The sequence below is a fragment of the Pseudorca crassidens genome, chromosome 5 (genome assembly GCF_039906515.1).
Source record: "Pseudorca crassidens isolate mPseCra1 chromosome 5, mPseCra1.hap1, whole genome shotgun sequence".
In the NCBI taxonomy this organism is placed as follows: Eukaryota; Metazoa; Chordata; class Mammalia; order Artiodactyla; family Delphinidae; genus Pseudorca; species Pseudorca crassidens.
In genome coordinates, this window is record NC_090300.1 from 120,116,568 (window position 1) to 120,135,892 (window position 19,325).

At 34.6% G+C, this 19,325-nt stretch overlaps 1 protein-coding gene across 1 annotated transcript in view; it reads right to left on the bottom strand.

The window, feature by feature from the left end:
* ROBO2 (roundabout guidance receptor 2) overlaps positions 1-19,325 on the bottom strand; it is a 1,654,780-nt gene that overhangs the window by 1,627,193 nt on the left and 8,262 nt on the right. The window contains exon 2 of the mRNA XM_067739210.1: positions 3,744-3,865. Coding sequence (XP_067595311.1) covers positions 3,744-3,852 — 109 coding nt within the window. The 5' untranslated portion in view covers positions 3,853-3,865. The remainder of the gene's footprint in view (positions 1-3,743; positions 3,866-19,325) is intronic.

Sequence of the window (19,325 nt, forward strand, 5' to 3'; positions counted from 1 at the left end):
AATTGTTAAATATTATCAGATTTTATTTTTTGAATGCTCAATATATTACACAAAATCTGGTCATGAAAATGGAAGATAAAATAAATTGATTTGTCTTCAAAAGTGAATTTTGTTATATGAGTGATCTCCATTTGCTTCCTCAAAATTTCAAACTCTTACATCTAGCTTCAGGGTGGCCAATTGGAATTTCAACATGTAAATTTTCATAGAAACCAAACTGATTAAAATTCTGTGGGCACTCATGATAATATATTAGAAATTATCGCTATGTTTAAACACTATATTAGCTACAAAAATCAGGAAAGTAGTGCTAATTCAAAAACTCTGACAAACTTGTTTTTAGAAACAGACTGACATATTCATTCTTCTTTTTATTATTCTTAACATGTACCAGAAAAATAGCATACCTTTATTACGTACCAGAATAGAGCTCCTTTATCGACGCCATTAAGAGAGAAATATATTTTTATGAATTACCAAGCAATATTTCTGAATGGTTTGTTTGTTAAAGTCAAATCAATTTCTTTATTTTTAACAAGTATTCATATTAATCCCAAACTGCCTCACATTGCCTTTAAATTCACACGCATCTCAGTGACTGTTTAAACAAATTACATAAATTACACTTTTACCTTTATACACATCTCATTAGTACTTAAGCATATTGTTGGGGAAAGAAAGAAATGTGATTTCTGAGTTTGGAAAAAATTTCTCAGTTCTGAATACAATAACTGTTACCTGCACTTCCGAAAATCCTGTAAATCTACTGGATTCTCTGCTGCCTTTATAGCCCTCTTCCCAGTCAAAAGTCCCATGATTTTACCTGTTGTGTTATAAATTACACCTATACATATTGGATATTAGTTCAGTTTTTTTTAGATTATCCCCAAAGTCAATGCCTAATTCAGTGTTTGGAAACATATATGTGTACAATTATAACAGTTCCTTTAAAGACAAAAATAAATCTGAACGTTTATGTTACTTGTTTTATTTGCACAGTAGACATATTTTCTATTAAAAAATGATGTATATTCTACTTATCTTGAGGATTGACTTAATTTTCACTTTTTATGTAGTTTCTAATGTACTAACCACTTAAGCAGCATAGGAATGGGCAGAGTCCAAGTCACGGAATGCTAGTCTAAGGATAAGCATCTACTATTCCATAAGTCAAATGTCAGGAAAACAGATGTCCTCAAGTGGATGCTTTTCTTGATATAAAAAACTGACAAGGGACATCTACCTGATTCCACCTACTCTTTCCACTCTTTTCTTCTTATTTGACCTTGATGCCCCCAGGGGGATTATTGGCCAACCGTCTTATTTAGAATTCAGACTGAATTTCCTATAATATTCGTTATAAGTGATGGCTGCACACAGTTGAATTAATACTGAGTATGACGCTTCATATACATTCTAGAATAAGTGGATTTTTGTCTTCTGTCCTCAAACTTAATTACCATTTCTAACATGGTTTTTATGGGAAAGAACATCCAGATTTCCCAATGACTTACAAATAATTAGAATATAATCTACTGATAAATATGGAGCACTTGTATAAAAAATACAATTTAGCTTTGCTTATCATTCCTAAGAAATTTAAATTTACATGAAAATAACTTTATTAATTTTGCATGCATGTTTGCTACAAAAATCATACTCATTAATATGTAACCACAACTCTGGACTTTGGAGGTCCTAATAATTAAAGTTCAAGACAAAGTTGTAAACTTAATAGAGAAAAAACTTTACAGATTTTTAATGTATTATTTTCTTACCAATAGTAAAGTACTATGAGATTTTTATTTACAAACATATCCAGTAATATAAAGTTTTAATTTTGAAACTTTTATTTTAAAATCCTGCTTAATTATATGTCCCAAAGTGAGGAAAAATTAATATTTAATGAGGCTTATTGATCTAAATGGTAATATGTACCTTGGGTTGTACTTGAAATTATAAGATTTGCTTACCATGCCTGAGAAATCTGCTTCATTCAATCTAGCTATTGTAAAGGAAGCAAAATTCCCTTAACATAGTACTAAAGCATTCCATTATCTTTTCTATTAAGTTGTTTTGTCCTTTGAATCATTGCCTATTTTAATTTATACTTTTAAAAAGAAATTAAATTAATTAACTTGCATTTACCATTAGAAGCTTCACTATAGCTTAGCATGATATCGATTTCAGGGCATGCTTTTTACAAATGATGGTCACTATCAAAGGAAAGAATATCCAAGCAATCAATATTGAAGAAAGAATAAAGAGCATGGGCAAATAAGAGAGACAATACTTATTCTTCTTCAAATATCTGAAATATCCAATAAGCTCTTAACCAATGAGAATAAACCATAATCCCTGGAAATGACGGCCACAGAAAGGGTTTTGCCAATCTCCTGTAATACTAAACATACTGTTGGATCACTATTGCAGAGAAACAGTTGTCCTGCTGCATTTTAGTGATCCGACACATTGCCGGAGGAATAAACAACTCTCCTAGCCAACAGAAATGCTGCCTACAGATTCTTGTTTTAGACCTTTGATGAAAAAATATGTGTGTTAAATATGATTTTCTTACATTATTTTTAACAAAAGAGAAAAGCAAAATGAGAATTCAACTAGTTGTTATCATAAATTCTTAATGGCTTGAAAGAAAAACTAAAAACCAAAGTTTATTTCATTATTAAAATTGATTATCTGCATATATGTATACATACCTATTCATATACAAGACACACATGCATTTTTATTTTTGAAAAACATCTTCCTATTTTATTTCAAAAATTAATGAACAAAATTATATATTATAAAGAAACAATGTTCTTTTTGAACAATCTTTTCAAAAGAGTTAATAAACTTACTTAAATATGTACAATATTTAATGGATATTTTGGAAACCACAGGACTAACAAAAGGTCAACACCACTATACAACATTTTCAGTCTTATCTAGAGCAAAGCCCTCATACCTTTCCTGCTCACAGATTTCAAGGCTTAACAAATGCAGAAACAATGTCAAAATGGATTCTCCTCTAAGACAAAACAAAATTCATGGCGTCAGGACTTCCTTTTATCATATACAACATTAAATTGCTATGTGCATCTGAGTAGGCAACACACCTCCAAAAATAATACTTATCACAAAACACATTTTCTAGACACTAGCTTTGGCATACACCACTCCATAGAGCCACTGATCAAATCAGTATACTGAAAAACCTTATTACAAAATCTATGATCCTTTTCAACTCCACCTCAGGACACAACACTCCTGCAGCTCCACTCTATCATTAATTTCCTCCAAATACACTTGGCAAAGCAATGAGGAACGTCAAATTTTCCACTTAATTTCTGAAGAACATCACACCCTTTAATGAATATGTTCTTGAAGTTTAAAAAATTAAAACATAAAAGTCACTAAAGAGATCCAAAAGCTTCACTTCAAAAATATAATAACTTTAATAGGTGTTTGTAAAATCATATAAACACACACACAAATATATCCATGTATATAGCATCTACTACAACAGAGTAAAGCCAATCTTGAAGCAATGGCTTCAAATCTGACACACCAACACACCAAATTCTAGCTCAATTTAACTGCTTTCGTAAGCATTACAGTCCACTTTAACAAAGAACTTGGGGAAAGATTACAACAAATCACTTAAAACATCAAACCAAAGGTCCACGTAATCTCAAATCTCATATCCAGCTCTCAAAATATTAAAACATGCTTGCACCTACCTTGACCTTGTCCATTCCCCTGCTGACTCCAAAGGATCACAGTCATCATTAGCAGTCCTGGAGTCCATGTCCACATTCTTCTAGTGACATCTCCTTGTCTTCTGGCCATTGCATTTTAAATTCTGCATATTGAGAGGAGTGGGCATGAAAAGTATAATAAATTACAACCTAAAAGAAATGTATTATCACTCAAATCCCATATCTAATAGGCATTGTGTGTTTACAAATCACCCTGCTTACAAGGGGATACATTTGAAAATCATGCTTCTCTTTGGTATTCTCACTATGATGATTAATATGAAAGCTCATTCATCTTAAATCTCGTATTCTCAACGTTCATTTGAATATTTTTCAATATCAGTTTGCAAAATCGACTATTAAATCTATGAACGCTTAAAAAGGACTTCCAAAATACCCACTGGAGTACAGTCAAGCAAAACACTGTACATGGACACTCTATATAAGTCGCTATTTAAGTAAATTGATGTATTAAAAACACCATATCTTCTCTACAAACATACACAAATATGACTTTTCAACACATTTGTGTAAACTTAGCATAAGTATCTCATATCTCTGTAGTTTTGAGTAAAATGATATTCTAGTTAATCAGTAACTTTAACAGCATAGAGATTCATCATGTACACAAAACTAATCTTGTGTACTTAAAACTGAGAGTACAATTAATTACAGAAAACCCTTGCAATTCTAATCCCGGATATACAAACCATATATATAGGAAGTCATACACATAAAATATACTTGAATATGCATTTTGATGCTGTTTTTAATACTAAAACATGAAAATGCTTAAATGCCCAAAGGGATATTATTTGTTCATACAGTTGAATGATATATATAGTACCTAAGATGAATAGACTTAAGTCACTTTTACCAAAATGGAGCAATGTCAAAAATAAAAATTTAAACAAAAATAGCAAGTTGCAAAATGGTAGGTTCAATAATATATCTTTTATATGTAAACATATAAATATATAAAAATATAATTTTATATTAAATTATGTATAAAAACATACATATAAACATAATACTTGTTTACATATACAACATAATAAGCCATAAGAATGATAAACACCTTCCAAAATTAAGAAATTTCAAGATTAAAATTTATAAAGTCATTAAGAGGAATCTTCAGAGAAGATTACCCCTAAGTTCCAGTGTTTCCACATTAACAAAATATGGAGCTAAGGAAAGTGAATTTAATGATTTCCTGAATAAACTCCATATTCAAAATGCTACATAATCCTAATTCTAGTAAATTTGGAAAGGACTCCAGGCATCAGAACTTTTTCTTCTCCCTTTCTTCTACATTAAGAAAAGAGGATTTAATTACTCACTTTGAATTATTTATTTCAGACTCATAGTGTCAAAGCTAAAGGGAAATTTAGAGCCAACTAATCCATCCTCCTCATTTGAAATAAGAGGCCAAGAAGGTTGGAATGACATTTCCAAATTCACGTGTAACAAGAGAATGATGATGGCGATGAGAGTCTTAGTACTAAGAAATATTTCTTGAAAATTTACATTTTCCCAGGTTATTTTAATATACTGATTGCCTTACATTCCTAGTTCCATTTCATTCTCACAGAAATGCTATGAGATAATATCACAATCACCATTTCAGAGCTGAGAAAGCAGAGACTTAGAGAAAAGCCACACAACTCCCAAGTCATGTAATTAGTATGTACTATTGTGACTTCAGCCAAAACAGGATGACCTCAGAGCCTATGCTCTGAACTAGCAACCACTGTGCAGGAATTTAGTCCTAGATCTCCCAGCTACAGTCCAGTAATCACTCTGAAAAGGATGCTGAGAAGAGGAAAAGGAGATAGCTTACATAGAGAACCTTGTGTACTTATCCCAAATAAACATCTTCAAATTGAAAATCATTAAAACATAAGACAATTGAGCAATCACAGTTAAAAAAAAAAAAAAAGCATCAGCCCTTTCCAGAGTAACATGGGGTGTCCAGAGAAAATCTCAACATCTTCCCAACACACCTCAGCATTACTAATAATTTTACATTGAAGAATAAGATGAATAATATTACAGAAGAGCTATAGTGATGCCTGATTATTTGTTTAGGGAGCAAGGGGCAGGGTAGGAGGTTATTATCAAAGACCAACTTTAGTGGTATGCATCTGTAATGTGTGTGTGTGTGTGTGTGTGTGTGTGTGTGTGTGCGCGCGCACACGCACGCGCGCACACACACACACACACACACACACTCTTTTAACCACTAACTGATAGATCTTTGTTCCCTTCTAATCAACATGTAACCATTTTTATCTGGTAGCAATAATGTCAAAATTCACATTTAACTCACCCTTAAATGTACTACTTTTGCAATTTATTTTAATTTACTGTTTCCTTAACTCCTGTATACCATACTCATTTTAAATGGCATTCTGTTCTTATTCTACATAGAATTGAGGCAGTATATGAAAAATCTTAAAATACTCTTCAAGAAGGATTGGCATATAAAACACCAGTTCCATTATACATTTTAGTAAAATTTTAAAGAACAGATGGCTTTCAAATTGTTATTGTAATCAGAAGAAAATGTAACCTTCCTTTCCAATTTGATGTTTATGGAAAACCAATAGTTCTTAAATGCCAAGTTTCTACAATGTATTATCTATATGCTATTCCTGCCCTTCTATAAATATGAAAATCATGACTTTCTATGAAATTTTATATTAATTAACTGGACTCTCATAAGGTAAAACCAATCCATTTCTTTATCCTTATGAAAGAAAAACAAAATAGCTAGAAAGGGGTATGCTAGATGAACCAGAAAATAAGGTTATCATGTACCATAAAGGCATGCAATGGACTTCTCTAAATCTTTTTTGGAACACTCTTTTCATGCATATGAAAATAAAAACTAAGTGAAAAATAGCTGCTTTATCTTATGAACTTTACTTGTACCTGTTACTCTTTAAAGACTGGAATAAGTCCTAAAACACAGATAGTTGGATTCATTGTGCTTTTCTGGCAATAGATGTGATATTCAATGAGCAGAGAATTAGAATGTGGCTCTGCAAGGATTTTGGAGCAAATAGCATTATGAGACAGTGTCATGGCTCCACAGATTCTCTCCAGAATGCTGCTCTGTCAGATGGAGCCCCAGTCATACCACCTGGTCTGAGGGTCGCTTCATATCTAGAGGTGTTCACTAGGAAGGACAGTCTTAAGTTAATAAGACTGTTAGGCTGTAGAACACCTACCATCAATGGAAGTGAAGACTTCTAGGTATTAGAGCCACTCCTGTTACAGACCATCTCTGGGTTTTATGTGCAGCCAACTCCTAAAAATTATTCTGCCCTCTCCCACTCATTCCACCTCTCATGTGGATCTTTTCAATATATGCTTCCTCCCTAGCCAGCAGACCCAACGAACCAGCCTAGGTTGTATGTATACATACAAATGTATCTCAGCAACCAGACAGGTAACACCTTCAGATTTGCTATTTCATTGTGATCTATAGAGAGTGGCTCTAGTCACCTTCTAGGATAAGTTCTACAGCAGCTTCCTTAAAGAAAATTCTTTTCTGGAAAAAAAGGTTTCCTTGCAAGTCCCTCTCCTGGCAACTGGTTTCCTCATTGAAGTGCTTCTTCAGGGAGTGTTGGGACATGCCAGTGAGCCTACAGGTTGATGTTTTTTTCGCTCAACTTCTCCATTATAATGCAACCTATCTGGTCACCCTTTTAAAACTAAAGACCAAAGAATCAACTGGGATCAGGAAGTGACCATAGCTCATAGGTCATCAATTTCTCTTCTCAGCATATTATAGGAACACAATCTAAGCCAGAAAAAAACAGCAGAGCCCATTACAGATCTCAAGTTCCAGTAATTAACATTGATTTTTTTCAATGGGAAATTTTCATTAGAAGCCAGCACATGACTTACATTCAGTAATAACTTAGATTAAGACATATTGGAGCCTCACTTTAACACTGTCCTTGGTCTAAATGCCATGGAGTCATTTTTAAAAGGGGTCTTTTTGACATTAGTAAATTCTCATAGGTAGGATCTATCTCAGTCCAAACTATACCTGACATGTAATAGTGACAAAGTTCTGTGTAATCCAAACTAATAGTACAATTTATATAAATTATATATACAGATACAATACATGAATACATTTATATATATTTTTTTCAACAGGATAAAACTTGGAGGCTGAAACTATTACTCTCGGCCATCACGCTTTAGAATAAAGAGCCCAAGCAATGAAAGGACACTTAGATGCTGCCCCTGTTTAATATCTATGACAAATTAATTAACCTCTTTAATATTCTGTTTCCAGGATATGTGACAAATAAAAAAAAATCTCTAAAATTCCTGTAAGCTATAAAGTGTGAAAATTCTATTATGTCATTGGTTCAGGAGAAACAGATAAATCACTTGCCATTTGGCATTATAAAAAAACAGACATCTCAAAATGTAATATAACATGCACTTCTGTCCTTAAGTGTGGTCCATAAACATTCTGCTTCAGAATAATCCAGGATGCCTGGTAAAATGTACAGGCATGAGCATCACTGTGGACATGCTGAATCAGAACCCCTGGAGATGAAGCCTTGGAATATGTAATATATGTAATAAACCCTTCAAGTGACTCTTTTTAATTATAAAATTGGGAATAACTAGTTTATACCATGGCACTTACTTAAAAAATTATAAATAGATTTCATAGAAATCTACAGTCTTTCTACTCTTAATGATTGATTTTTCAGTGAAATATGACTAGTCATCTATATATAATTTCAAATGAGTAAGAGACCTAAAACAACAAGTTTAGCATTAATCACCCTAACATTTGAGAGTCCAAGAGAGCCATAGGGGCCTAAAGTCCTTCCAGAAAGGAAGAGTGATTTATCCTCCTAAACTCTGTGGAATTACTGACATAGCATAAAACCATTCCTGTGTGTCCTGATATCCTCTCAAGTGGACTTAAAGAGGAACCATTCCCAGCCCAGATTTCCTGACCCACACCTCTTTTGTTAAGATAGGGCGAGGAGCCTTTCAGCCTTGGAAACTATAGGAAGTGAACAGACTGTGGACTCCACTGGATCTAGTTAATCAACTCAACAAATATGTGCCAGATATTATACTAGTTACTGAGCTATAGTAGCGAACAAGAAAGCCAAGGTCCCTGGACTTTTAGGGCTTGAATTCTAGAGAGGAAGTCAGGGTCAGAAATCCAACTAAACATAGAGAAGAAATCATTACAAGATGTGTTCACATGAAAAATCAAACAAAGAACTGTATACCCAACAAGGGTTTTGGGGAAACATCAGATATTTACTTTAAACACTTCTTTCAGGTAACAATATTTAAGCTTAGACCTGAGAATAAGAGCTAGCTTTGCATACAGTGGGATAGTCTTTCAGGAAAAGAAACCAGAATATTTAAGGGCCCTGATATGAGGACAATCTTGACATGTGGAAGGAATGAAAAATATGAATCTGGTTTAAGTGAAGCAAGAAGAAAGACTGATGAGATGTGACTAAAAGATATGACGTGAGGGCTTCCCTGGTGGTGCAGTGGTTGAGAGTCCGCCTGCCGATGCAGGGGACACGGGTTCGTGCCCCGGTCCAGGAAGATCCCACATGCCACGGAGCAGCTGGACCCGTGAGCCATGGCCGCTGAGCCTGTGCATCCGGAGCCTGTGCTCCGCAACGGGAGAGGCCACAACAGTGAGAGGCCTGCGTACCGCAAAGAAAAAAAAAGATATGATGTGAGATTATACAGGGCTTTATTGGTAATGGCAAAGAATGTAGGCGTTATAACAAGTACACTGAAAAAGTAGGGAGAGCCATGAACTGACAGACATTTTAAGAGATCAGTTTTGTTTCTATGTATGAAATATAGTAGAATAATGACGAGGACAGGATAATAGAGTAGGTAAGAAAAGATCTGGATCTGGCTACACTGGACATTAGAAAAAAATAAGTGGAAAAATTCTAGATACATTTGGAACCAACGTATTTTTTAAATGAACACTGGATTGGATATCATAGGAATATAGAGGGGGGACACAAAAATGACCCATAAGTTCATGGCTTAATTATCCAAATGGTTGGTGGTGACATTTACCAGGATATGTTTCTTCTGAATTATCCATGTGCTATTGTCAAGCGAGGCATGGACTCTCAGAAGAAAGGTCTGGGCCAGACTCTACAACTAGAAATCACTAGCTCTTAAGTATAGAAAGGGTGTTTAGTGCTTAGGGAGGGTGTGTGTAGAGAGAGAAGAGTGATTAGGATGGAGCCCAAAGAAAAATCAATATTTAAATGCTAGATGGGGGAATAGAATTAAAAAATTGTCCTATTAATAGTGGAGAAATTGAGCTCAGGATCTTTGCAAGACAGTGCTAAAGATGAACCATAACACCTAAAATTAAAAATGTGGGAACTGAAGACAGGGGAGTAGTGATGGATTGCGAGGGAATGGCAAAAGCTGTGGCCTAGGGTGAGTGTCAGGGAAGATGAAGAATTGTAGAAATGATGATACGTGAGCAAATGAGCCAGGAGGGGAATGACGTCCAGAAGGTGGGATATTTGCCATCAAGATCTTGGTGGTACATTTACTGTTAACAATCTCAGATTTGACCATGAGGGGTAACTGAAGTGGAAGGGAAAACAAGCAATGGAGATAAGGATGTCAAGAAACAGAGAAAACATAGGATTTTGATGGTCCTTCCTTGTGGATGTTGAAGTCACTGAAAATGACAAGATGACCTGGCTGAAGACGATTTAAGCGAGGATCTAAAGCCTTACATAAATGACAAGAGTGACCAGGAGGTCTGCTGATGTCAACAATACAAAAAGAACATGGCTACTATTTCCAAAGTGTTTGCATTTCAAAAGAAGAGTATGATTTGCAAGGGGGAGATAAAATAGCAATCTGGAAGTTGTAATAGAGAGCAAGAATAACTTCTGGTTGAAAGGTATGTGGAGGATGAGAAAAAGACAAGTTTCAATTTATGGAGACTACAGAAAAGTCTTCTTTGGCATCAACCAAGTTTCATTTTAAGAGAATTAAAAAGGCAAATAGCAACAGTCATTTTTACAGTTTTCAGTAGCTTAATAAATAGTACTATATAAAATTAAGACTTAACAGAAAGGTATAGCAAAATTCCAATGGCACAGAATCCTCTTCAAAATCTCCCGAACCATATAATTCTTTATTCTTCCAAACTTCTCCTGGTACTACCAAATTTGCTTCTTCTTATTCAATGAACAGTATTAGTCCATTAAAACACACACACACATTCAAGTGTGCATACATGTCTTATCCATCTGTAGATCATTTTTGAAGCTACATTCAAAGTAAAGGGACTTCCCTGGTGGCACACTGGTTAAGAATCGGCCTGCCAATGCAGGGGACACGGGTTCGATTCCTAGTCCAGGAAGATCCCACATGCTGCGGAGCACAACTACTGAGCCTGCGCTCTAGAGCCCGTGCACCACAACTACTGAAGCCCGTGCGCCTAGAGCCCGTGCTCTGCAACACGAGAAGCCACCACAATGAGAAGCCTGCACACCGGCATGAAGAGTAGCCCCTGCTCACCGCAACTACAGAAAACCCACACGCAGCAACAAAGACCCAACGCAGCCAAAAATAAATAAATAAATAAAAATAAACAAAGTAAATAAATCATTCCATAACCTACAAGCATGGAGATTTTGAGAAACTGGAACTTGTCTTTTATAAAAGAAGGTAGACTTGAGTATAAGAAAAAAGATAAAGAGCCCAACTTCGGAAGCTGACTCAGCTTAGGCATCCCTGTGCCACTGGCATGGCATCAAGAAGTAACACGGGGCTCTCAGAGCCTTTTAAAGGAAGTGGAAGTCACCTATCTAAGGGATTCAACTCTAGATTACCTGGCCAAGATATAGCAACTGGATGAGAGTTCACTGACTCAAATTTTGTGAAGATAAAGCAGATACTTGTTAAAATAAGAGATCTATTTAGGGAGACATAGGCGGGCATAGGTTTTGTACTACTGGATAAGTGTATACTTGCTTTGTACAAAAATAGGTTGCTGTTTTTTCCTAGACAGAGCTAACTTACCAAAAAAAACACATGAAACTAGCAAAAAGCTATGCTATATATGGTATATATATTTACATATTTTATATACCACAAATGTATAATCATATGATATGTATATATATCATATATAAAATACACACACACACGTGTGTGTGTATTGGAATTTGCTGTAGATCTTCGGCAAAGATCATCACACTATCTTCTTTTAACTACAGACTGCAAACAAGGCAAACAAATATATAGCATTTTATTTCAGGGCAAGTTACAATAAGTGGAAAAATTAGAAGATGTCAATCAATGTAGTATGCCCTTTGCTTTCTATAATTTTGAGTTTCTACAGTTTGAAAGTCTGAGTATTTGATTTCTGTTATACGTAGCCATCTTGGCACTTGGGAAACTCCACAAGACACTTTGTTCATGGGGATTTGGAAAAGGGAAGAGAAAAACAATACTTTGTTTTGCTCTGTATTCTATGTGCAACATACATTTTGTTCTACCTGCTAGTGTTAGCTTGTGATTACCCATGACTCTGTGGAAGGGGTAGTCTGATGAGCAATAGTCTTAAAGTTAAGAAACCTGGCAGGCTATTAATTGTGTAAATGACCTTGCAACAGTTATTTCATCAAATATTAATTCTCTTTAGCAGTAAACTGAAGGGGATGAATTTGTCCCACAGGTTACATTTATATTGATTTTAATAGACTTATCCTGCTAAACAGTAAATTTAATAATGCAGAACGTCTTCTAAACTTCACTATTCCACAAGACTCCTATTTTCTTTCCCAACTTCAGGAAACGCAGAGGAGTAAAAATGGATGCCCTTCTAATGCAGGGGGAAATACCTGAACCAATAAAGTTATGTATAATTCACTATTTAAACATATCAAAATCAAGCAGTTCCATAAAGGTATAAGCTCATTAGAGGGCCTTGATACGGAATGTGGAAAGAAGGTGATCCTCTCTTTTCATTCCTATCTTCCAGGTGCCTCCAATGCCCTAAAGTTTGCTTTACACTCAAAAATTAGAATCTTACCTGCGAGAGCTTACACAAATGAGAAATCAGGATAATTTCTCAATAAAAGTGCTAGAAAATAATAAATGCATTTCTGGTCAAAGCACTAGGATTCTGGAAATAACCATTTTCCTAATGAGGCACAGGAATTGTGACCATAAAAAGTTAGTGTATAATAACTGCCAAGTTCAATTCAGCTTCATTTTAAGGGCCTTCTACTATTAGGGCCAAGTATAATGACTCAGATTAATGAATTTAAAAATTGCTTTAAAATGTTTGATGGAGACCTTTGAAGTCATGATCTGAGATTTATCACTGTTACTTTTATTGAATTCAATTTGCTGCCAAGATTTAATCAGATTATTCAGATACCTGAAACTGTAGAACATACGATTCCTTATAAACACCTTAAAAACTTTGAAATGGCTCAAACCTAGAAGATGTGCTTTTTCGTAATAATGCACTAGAGTGAATGTACTTCATTTAACAGTGGTTTAGAGAGGGTTTTAGCAAAGGAGACTTGGGAAATTAGGGAACAATTTTTTTAAAAAACCTTCCAGAGGGAGTTAAGTTACTGAAAAATAATTTCAATTTATGAATCTGATAGCATTAATCAGAAAATAAAAAGTAATTGTAAAACTTTATGGAAAGTAATTTTTGTTATAAAGTTGTATTAATAATCTCAACCAGATACCTTCCATATTACAGGAGTATTTTACGAATTTAACTTCTTGGCTATCAAAGCCTCTATTCCCTGGATGAACTCCACACAGACTTAATGATCAACACATGTCAGATTTGTTCTCCGGTTTCCTATGAGCAGTTTACAAAAGATTTAAAAAACACACAAAAAACATCAAACCCAAAGGTACACTATATTTGAAAACTTTCATCAAAAGGAACATTCTTTGAGTTTTAAGAAAATATGACTAGTTTAGTGACCAATTATCTAGTTAGAGATCTTGAATGAAATCAACCTTTCATAACGTTATTTGCTTTTAATACTGTTGCTCTGGAGAAATGTCAAGTGTCACCAATTTTTCAACTTTGCTCCTCCACAAAAGTTTCCCTATCACTATTGTCACACTTTTCATCTGTTTCCACTAGACTATGTCTGCATTACTTAACATAATGTCCCATACATAAATGGTTGGCGATATATTACTAGAAAGGATAACAGAAATTGGATTACCAACAGCATATCCTAGTGCCTAATATTCTGGTCTTCAATTCAAATAACTCAAGTTGCTTTCACAACTCTAACCATCTTTGGGAGTACTGGTCCAATGGTCCTGAATCGTGGCACTCTTAAATTAAAATTATTAGTAATAGTGCCAGAAAGATTATGGGTTATCAAATACAACCTTTGATACAACATCTATGCCTCATAAAATTGGACAACACTTCTATGACTTTATTAGTCTTCAAATGACACCCCTTTTTAACCCTACATAGTGTTTGTATATATCATCTTTCATAAATAGTTCATCTCTACAGTTCTCATTATTCTGATATGAAGGACTTAAGAAAATTAATTTTCATTTATTTCCTTGAATGTCCAACTCAATTCAATACACCATCTACAGCCAAAAAAAAAAAATGTGATTTCTAGTTTCGTATTCCTGCTGGAACCACAAACTCAGTGGTTTAAAATGACAACACAAATTTATTTTCGTAAAGTTCTGGTGGTCAGAGTCCAAAATGGGTCTCACTGGGCTAAAACCAAATCATTCTCAGGACTATATGTTTTTGCTGTTATTGTTCTTCTGGAGGCTCTAGGGGAGAATCATTCTAAAGGTCAAGTGTATTCCTTGGATGCCAACCCCTGCCTCCATGTACAAAGCTGATCGCTCCAACCTCTGCTTCAGAGAGTCTATCTCCTTCTATGGTCTTTCAGCCTGACTCTCATGAGATCCCTTGTGCTTACATTAGCCCACACAGATAAATCAGTATAATCTCCCCATTTTAAGGTCAGATTATTAGAACTTTCCATTAATTCCATCTGCAACCCTAACTCCTCCTTGCCATGTAACATAACTTATTCACAGGTTCTGGGTATTAGAATGTGTACATCTTTGGAAGGCTATTATTCTACCCACCACACTAAAAAATTAGGGCAAGATAAAATTATGTATAATGCACTACTAATTCTGGCAACAAAATAATACATTTTATGAAGATCTCTATCACAAACTATTTTTCAATGTTTTAGCTTGTAGATTATTGATTAAAGTTTTGGCATATTCTAGAAAAAAAATCTCATGTCCTTGATGTTAACTCCTTACACACAGCAGATGGTCTTTTTAAAATAAAAAAGGAATATTCAAGGCTACCTGGACAATAGAAAAGGAACTATAGCTGCTATGCCTCAAGAGGGCTGATTTCTGTAGGTTATGCCCGTCAGTATGCACACATGCCAAATTCCTTCCTGTCGGGATGCTATTTCCCCAAGCTTACCAAATGCCTTCACTCTCATCACTATTTACATTGAGTCTTTTTCAGGCTTACCTTCATTCGTTTCTTTTCCTCAGCTTCTCCTTATTCGTCTCCTCTGAACTCGATTTTATTTCTTATGTATTCCACGTGCTCACACACTTGATTATACTCTGCTTTACAACATTCTCTAGTTTTATGCACAAAATTTTTTCCCCACAGAAGTTGCTTCCTCTGCAGGACTTACCACCTTAGTACACAGTGGCAATATCACTGGATTAGGCTCTGTCTCCAGCCTAGAACTTAGTATTTTCTGATTTCTACTCTAAATTAAACTTCACAGTTAAGCAAAGCCCCATTTGAGGGAATAGTAGGGTTTCTGCCCTTAAAAGTCTGTAATGCGCAGAAACGCATTTGGGAACGTAATTGACTTTTATGTACAGAAGCCAGATGCGTTTCATGCCTATGCGTGCTTAGGGAAGCAAGTTCATCTCATATATCACAATAAGCATCTGTTCCACTAAATTCCACTGCCGGATACTCCTCACGCTTAGGCAGCAAAACACTTAAGGAAATAAGAGCTCTTTCCAATAAAAAGGTATGTCAGAAAGCTTTGTTTAAAAAAAAAAGAATCTTCCTTTATCAGTTAAGCCCAGAGGACAAGATATTAAACACAATAACAAATCATTACTGAAATATAGTTTCTGATAAAGCATTTTGGCCCTTACTCTCTATAAAATTTATAGAAAATGATATGTGAGTGTATATTTGAAAGGCTGCTTTCAACAACAAAGGGTGTATTCTGACGTCTGAACATACCTTTGAAAATGCAGAAGTTTAAAAGAAGAGAAAAACTATATGAATATGAACCTGCAAATAGTTTCCTACCTATATTTATAACATGAATAAATTCATACTATAATGTTGTTAAAATGTTACAAATATCTCCATATAAATGATTTTCTCTATTGTTGTCTGCATTTTGTTTGTGAACAACAGAAGTTCTAATACATTTACAGTTCATATGAGGCTCTCGATGCTTCCTGCCAATGTTCCTTGCCTTTTTTTCTACTGGACTACTAATCTTTTCTTACTGATTTGTCGGAACTATTTATATGTCAAATAAATTGCAATTAATTTTTCCTAATTTGGCACTTGCTTTCTATACCTACTTATAGTGTCTTTTGAAATATAAAAGTTTTCTATTTTAACAAAGTCCAATTCATCAATCTGTTCCTTATTGTTTCTGTCATTGGTCGGGGCTGTACTTAGGAAAGTAAATTTTCCCCTAATATTATAAATGATATTTGCTTCTAGGGTTTTTTCTTTATATTTTGAAGAGTTTACTTGACAATTACCCTGGAAGTAATTTTTGTGAATGGTTCATTATACCTTTTTGCGACTAAGAAACACATATAGCTAATTACTTCAACACTGTTTTATGATTTTTTAAAATAATTTCCCAGCAATCTGAAAGAATGCCTTTATCATATATAGCATTTTACATTTATTGAATCATTTAAGTTCAAGCATAACAGACTTACTTCTCTGCCACTATTCCCCAAGGGATGGATGGAGGAACTGCTTTCTTGTAATTTAAGTGGGTGACATAACATGGTTTAAATAACATCTGAACTACACAGAAACTTTAATTCCTGGCTCTGAACTGTGTTTCAGCTTGACCACTCTTTTGTCCTGCACGTTTGCTTTTAAGGGTAGGACCTTAATTTTGTTTATGGCTATATTTCCACTACTTAAATTTGTGCTGGGTACTGAATAGGTGCTCAAAAACATTTGTTTAATGGTTACACTGATAGATATCTGATTTTTCATTGCATTGGTGCTACCAACGCAGTAAATGTTTTTTTTTTAATTAATTAGTTTATTTATTTATTTTTGGCTGCGTTGGGTCTTCGTTGCTGCGTGCAGGCTTTCTTTTAGTTGCGGCGCGTGGGCTTCTCACTGTGGTGGTTTCTCTTGTTGTGGAGCACGGGCTCTAGGTGCGTGGGCTTCAGTAGTTGTGGCACACAGGCTTCAGCTGTTGTGGCACGTGGACTCAGTGGCTTGAGGGCTCTAGAGCACAGGCTCAGCAGTTGTGGCACACAGGCTTAGTTGCTCCGCAGCATGCGGGGATCTTCCCAGACCAGGGCTCGAACCTGTGTCTCCTGCATTGGCAGGTGGATCCTTAACCACTGTACCACCAAGGAAGCCCCACAGTGAACAACTGGCTTTTCTCTGTCAAGGATAAAACATTCATTCACACAGTTTTGCACATGCACACTTTATAGTGACACACTGCTTTCAAAATATCCACAAGGATTATATGATATTTGTTGATCTCAGAGGTCTAATCATAAAGAAAACCATAAATCTGAGGCAAAAAGAATATGAAAGATCAAATTACCAAATAAAAATTTCTCCTTGTTTTCTTTAGTTCATTGCTAAAAAAAAAGTGAGAAAAGTAATAGAAATAAAAATGAAAGTGTACAATATGCATGTATATCACATATGCTCATTTTCATGATGCATATATATATATACAGATGAGTATGAATATATATGCTAAATAATATACCATCTTTTTTGCATTTATAATACACACATATATGTATACACATATAAAACAAATACAAATGATTTATATAATAACTTCAGTTCTATTCATTTTCTCAGCTAAAAAACAAAGAGAATTTAAAACAAAATGAATTATTCATTTGCAAGTGTTTTTAACCATTATTTCCCATCTTATGTCCACTTTTATGGCTCCTTATATTGCCATGTTGTGACTATTATGCCATAATTTATATATATTTGAAACAGTCACCTTAAGAAATCCACCCTTTGGCTAAGATCTCTAAGATTGATTTTGTGTACAAACACACACTCGACAAAGAAAGGTCAATTGTAAAAATATACACACATAACAAAAAGATTTAGCAAAAAATCTGAGTAAAATTATCTGTACATTTTTTCTGTCAATAAAATTAATATAGTAGATTTCTTGGTAGTAAACATGTTTCCATTCTGCTTGCTTCCATCTAAACTGCCACATTGGTTCTCTGATACTTCACCACAGTAAATACAGAATGACCCAAAAAATAAAAAATAACTCAGTGAGTTCCAAGAATATATTTTTTTACAGCTCAAATAATTTAAAGTTGTCAGTCAGTATGATACAGCAAGGTGAAAAAGGATGAAAACTGAAGTTCTCAAGGCCAGTGAATAATAATGACGATGCTGTATTCCATGCATCCATCACCATTACCACAAAACTTTGATAACTGTATTGCCAAATATTTCACATACAGCCTTAATGGTGATTAATAGATGTGCCGTAGTACTGAAACTGAGACTCTGTAGATAAGTGATATCCAAAAGCACTTTGAAAATTTATTTCTATATCTGGAAATACTGCTTGTCAATATTACCTATGCAAATCTTGAGTTTATTTACCTAATATTTAGTAAATACAGTCTTACTGAACAATTTTCAGATTTGCCAAATGCAGCATGTGAAATTACTGTGTGATTTTATAAGAGAGATCTAAAACAAATCTGATTATAAAAATGTTCCAGTAGTGGCAACAAAAGTACCTTGCAATGTTGTTATTTTCTCCCTAATCCTCAGCAGCACCACCCATTCTTCTCTTTAGAGAACTGACGTATAATCTAAATCAAGTTCTGCACACATGCCCTCAGCAAGGGCCCTCTCATCTTGCCTTCCTATGAGAAGGCAGTTTAAGAGGCCCTGTACATAGGAATTCTAGGGCCACCACTGAAAAGCACACACTTGTTACAAGTATTTAAATGCCTCACTTTGCAAATTTAGAGCTCACAGTACTGAAAAAAATGAATCCAATTTAAAAACATTGTTTTATAGAACACTGCAAACTCTGTGAAATAAGTTACACAAGGATTAGATGACTCTTCATTCCAGCCTATCTGATCATGTTTTCTCCTTATTTTTTTCTCATAGCCACAACTACCAACAGATTCATTGTTACATTTCATTAATTGATTATTCCACAATAAATTATCTCAACAGCATTT